At 32.9% G+C, this 5,000-nt stretch overlaps 1 protein-coding gene across 1 annotated transcript in view; it reads left to right on the forward strand.

Moving 5' to 3' along the window:
- LOC119597506 (microtubule-associated protein tau-like) overlaps positions 1–5,000 on the forward strand; it is a gene marked incomplete at its 5' end in the record, with an annotated part of 67,331 nt that overhangs the window by 12,564 nt on the left and 49,767 nt on the right. The window contains 2 exon segments of the mRNA XM_037947084.1: positions 119–324; positions 3,549–3,557. Coding sequence (XP_037803012.1) covers positions 119–324; positions 3,549–3,557 — 215 coding nt within the window.

Genomic DNA, 5,000 nt, shown 5'->3' on the forward strand with positions numbered 1-5,000 from the left:
TTTTTAGTTTTAGAATATTTTTGTTTGATCTGACCATAGACATAGACTTTTATCCCCATTTGTGACCTTTTCAAAAGATTGTCCAAGCGTTCAGTTTTATCACGACACCTATTTGCAGTGCCGATGAACAAGATTGAAGTTGGCAAGACGGCTTCCCCGAATCTGAAGGCCGTCAAGTCCAAGATTGGCTCGATGGACAATGCCACTTACAAGCCAGGTGGAGGAAAGGTCAAGATCGAATCCAAGAAACTCGATTTTTCCAAAACCTCGAGCAGGATCTCGGCCAAGAATGAAGCCTACACACCCGGAGGAGGGGAGAAGAAGGTAAATGTTAGTGACACGAGCAGTTCTTTTGGTTTACTAATCTTAATCTTGAGAGTGTTCTCATTGCTAGTTTCTGTCCATCTTTTTTTTTCTTTTTTTTTTTTTACTTTCTTTGGTTTTGATCTATTCGGTAGATGTAGTTGTTCCTTTGAGGGTTTCTTGGCTTGTTCTCTAGTGAGTGTGTGGAAGGGATAGGCTAGCTGTTGGGAGGCGATTGATGTTTTAATGCCATCTACAGTACCAATATATTGATTCTTAGAATACCTATTATGTGGGAGTTTTCAGCAATATTGATGTTGGGTATGTTGTTCAATAATATGGCATTAACATTAATATGTATTTCTTCTTTTTTTCCTTTTTTTTTAGAATATAATAATAAAATGTCAATGTGGAAGTTCATGTAAATGTAGAGAAAGTAGCTGGCATAAACATCATATATCTCTTTTTTTTTCTTCTTTTTTTTCTATAAATCAGCTGTTTGGTGTTTGGCGGCCTCAAAATTGCTATTGGTTATTTTTGTAGTTGTGTTGCCAAGTAGACGGTTGCTCTGGAAGGGTTTATTGTTTGAATTCAAGGTTGTCAGAGATTATACTATATATCTATATCTTTATATATCTATGTATCTGTGATTATAAATATACATATATCCATATATATATGTGTATAATATATATATGTATATACACACATACATATGTATATGCACATATATGTATATATATATATATATATATATATATATATATATATATATATATATATATATATATTTATATATATGTAATATTATATGTGTGTATTTATATATATATACATATATATACACTCACACGTGTGTGTGTGTGTGTGTGTGTGTGTGTGTGTGTGTGTGTGTGTGTGTGTGTGTGTGTGTGTGTGTGTGTGTGTGTGTGTGCGCGCGCGTGTGTGTTTGTTCATATATATATATATATATATATAATATATATATATATATATATATATATATATATATATATATGTATTATATATATATATATGTGTTATATATACAGTGTGTATATATATGCATATATATATTATATATATATATATATATATATATATATATATATATATATATAACATATACATATATGTACATGTATACTATATATGTATATATTTAGACACACAAACACACACATATATATATGTGTATGCATGCATATGCACACACGCACACGCACAAGCACAAGCACACACGGACATGCACACGCACATGCATAAGCACATGCACACACATGCACATGCACTCACACACACACACACTCATCCATGTAGGTTTTGTTTTCTTTCTGTATATTTTTTTCTTCAGCATTGGAGCCATATTCAGGCAGATTATTAGATTGATCCAATAAATATTCACTCTTTGATAGTCTTGCTTATCAAATGCAAATCATAATTTATACAGGCCAATTAAGAGAGGCTAGTAATATTTGATCTTCATCATCTCAAAAGTGAAATAGAATAAAAGATAAAAGACCTTATAGGGATCTGTAGCTTATTTTGACGTAGATTTTTTTTTTTTTTTAATCATTATTATTTGCCAGACCTATTTGCTCTCTCAGGCCTCGGCAGGAGAATTTGAATTCTAAAGAAAGTTTTTCTTGAGGAATTTCTTTAGTAGAATTTTTCCTTCTTCTCCATCTTGTGTCTTTTTCTTTTCCTCTTTGACTTTTCTTTTACTTTTTTACTTCTGTCTTTTGTGTCCTTGCTTCCTTCTCTTCTTCTTTCTCTTCGTTTCTTTCTTCTTCACCTCCTTCTCTCTTCCTCTTCCTCCTTCCTCTTCCTCTTCTCTTCTTCCTCTCCTCCTCCTCTTCCTCCTCCTCCTCCTCCTCCTCCTCTTCCTCCTCCTCCTCCTCCTCTTCCTCCTCCTCCTCCTCCCCTTCCTCCTCCTTCTCCTCCTCCTCTCCTCCTCCTCCTCCTCCTCCTCTTACTCCTCTCCCTCCTCCTCCTCCCTCCTCCTCCTCCTCCTCCTTATCTTCATTTACTTCTTCCTTTTCTTTATTTTTGAGCCATGAATCCTTTTGGAGTTGGCAATTGGAGGTGATGAATCAGAGAAGAGGAAAGGTAGAGGATACTGAAAGAGTAACAAGTTAAAAACCACAGCATAAAATTTTAGTTATCACAGGTACTTGTAATCGGACATACATATGCGACAGGGGATCATCTCATTAGTTTTTACATAATTTTCATAGGAAAATATCACAAGAATGATAAGAAAGGGAAGAAATACAATTGTATGCTGTTTAGTCATTAGTCATCTTAATGTTTACACTACAATATATTTTGCATCAGGTTTAGTTCTGATTTAGTTTTGTAACAATGTTCAGGTTAGCTATTGTCGGCAGACATGCTTAAAGAAGGTGAACAAGAGGTGCAAATATCAGTCTGTCTGTTTTCCTTTACTCTCACTATTTCACTTTTGTCATACCATACACCAAATCTGCTGTTATCAAAATTTTTGGTAATTTCATTTTTCCGATGCTACCCTACTATCTCCTTTGGCATTCTTTTAGTGTTGTAAATATTGCTCACAGATCAACTTTTGAGTATCCGGTAACTGATACTTCCCCTTGAATTAGACAAAATGTTAGTGAGGGAAATCAGAACCCAATCAATGGTCATTTATTTTTATAGTAGACTACAAATGGATTCACTGTTTTAAGTCTTTTTCCCCATCAGTTCATCCCAATGAGAGTAATTGTTAAGCCTTATATGGCAGAACCCTATCTATATGTTCCTCCAAAAAGACCTTTGACTAGGGTTTTCAATGGTAGTTTTTCATTGATACAGAAGCCTCAGCTACATCCACTCATATTAAAGATGCTGAATTGAGAAGTGCTTGTTGTAGGGTTTTACTGTATAATTGCTCACAGATGTAAGTTTTTTTATGTGCATGGTTAAGAAATTTGAGTTAGTTTTGTCAGTGTCCTTTATAAAATTCCAGCTCATTCACTATTGGAGTTTTTGAAGTATATGGTAAAGCAAGAGATCTTAATGCCAAAATCCAGTCATTATTCATGGGTAATTCATTACACCCATGAGAGTCCAAGGAAGCATAAATTTATACAGTCACCCAAGTAAATTCTCTCTTTTTTTTTTCTTTTTTTTTTCAAAGTCATGAACATTCATATTGGTCGGGCTCTCTTGCTATTATGATTTCCCTGAAGGTCACTAACACAAAATGTTTTCTTCCATCTTAGCCGGATAAGGTAGGGAGAGCATCGAGTTTTGTACAGTAGTTGATATATAAGCCTTGATGAGGATTTCATTTAATTTCAAGTTGATTTAGATCCCCATGCATGCAGTGCACGTGAAAATGTGCAGACATTTACTCCAACACTTGACTGTTGTTAATCATGTCGTGTACACTCAACACAGAAGTTGTAGGAATCAGTTTAACAAAAACTATATTTGTAGTTGTTACGTTTCCTTCAAACTTAGGGCATTTTGTTTTGTTAAGTAATTGTAGATGTTATGGCTGTGTTGAATTTCTATATCTTTGTACAGAAACACCCATAATGCTATTCATTCATTCATAGTGAAAACAACTGATTTAATACTCATTGTGAGATTATTAAGGTTTGTGATTCATGTGACTAATGAAAGAAAAACACTGCAAAGGAATATCATGAAAATAAGGTTTAAACTGTGAATTTTTAACTTTACTATTAGTGTAGACTTCATGACCAAAGGCGGATTAAAATAGAGATAGCCATTGGTAACAAGGATTGCAGTTTTCCTGTACTTACATAGAATTTCTTCAATTGCAAAAGTACTTAATTGTGTTTAAAGGATAATCACTTATTTAATAAAAACAGACTCAACCATTTAACGGGTATCTAATGGTTAGTTTACTGCTGTTGGGGGTCTTAATCCTATGATGTATATATTTTAAAGTGTTATGTAGTTAGATAAATGTATAAACTTAAGATGAAAGCTTATATACATTTTTTTTCTTACATTTTTAGTAATAGAAAATAAGTTTTATCCCTTCTTTATTAAGAGACATATCCAATATCTCTTTTTGTCGGGACTTTCAATAGCCTATGGGTGTTTGCTTAAACTACTAGAGAAAACATAGCCATGATATAACATCTCATGAATAAGTCACTATCTCTTACAGTTTTGAATGTTTTTTAATATCAAAAAAGAAAAAAGAAAGAAAAAAAAACATTTACAATTGTGAGCCTATTCCTAACATGATAAAAAAAAAATCAGAAAATTGATGTATTTTAAAAGAAGATAAAATAAAAGTGATGCCCATGTGGAAGAACCGCTTCTATGAAATATATATGTAACTGTTTTAATGAAGATGTAATGATGGTGAAAAGTAAATCTGTTAATGTTAGATGATGTTGTATGTCAGTACATATGTTCATTTTAGCTTTAAGTCTTCATCTGTCCTTAGAAGAAAAATGTCTCATGCCAGTATATTTTACACTTGCAGTAAGCTTTAACAAGAAAAGAAATTGAACTTCTAATATACTGACTGCAACATTCATTGCAAGACTATTTTTTTTCCTTCCTTTTCTCTTTCTCTCTCTCTTTTTTTATATATATACATGTATATACATCCTTTTGTATAAGCTGCAAAAGCTGTTACATCAAATGACTGGAATGCTATAGTGGAAGTGTCATAATAATGCTGGCCA

Source organism: Penaeus monodon, chromosome 39, assembly GCF_015228065.2.
Source record: "Penaeus monodon isolate SGIC_2016 chromosome 39, NSTDA_Pmon_1, whole genome shotgun sequence".
NCBI lineage: Eukaryota > Metazoa > Arthropoda > Malacostraca > Decapoda > Penaeidae > Penaeus > Penaeus monodon.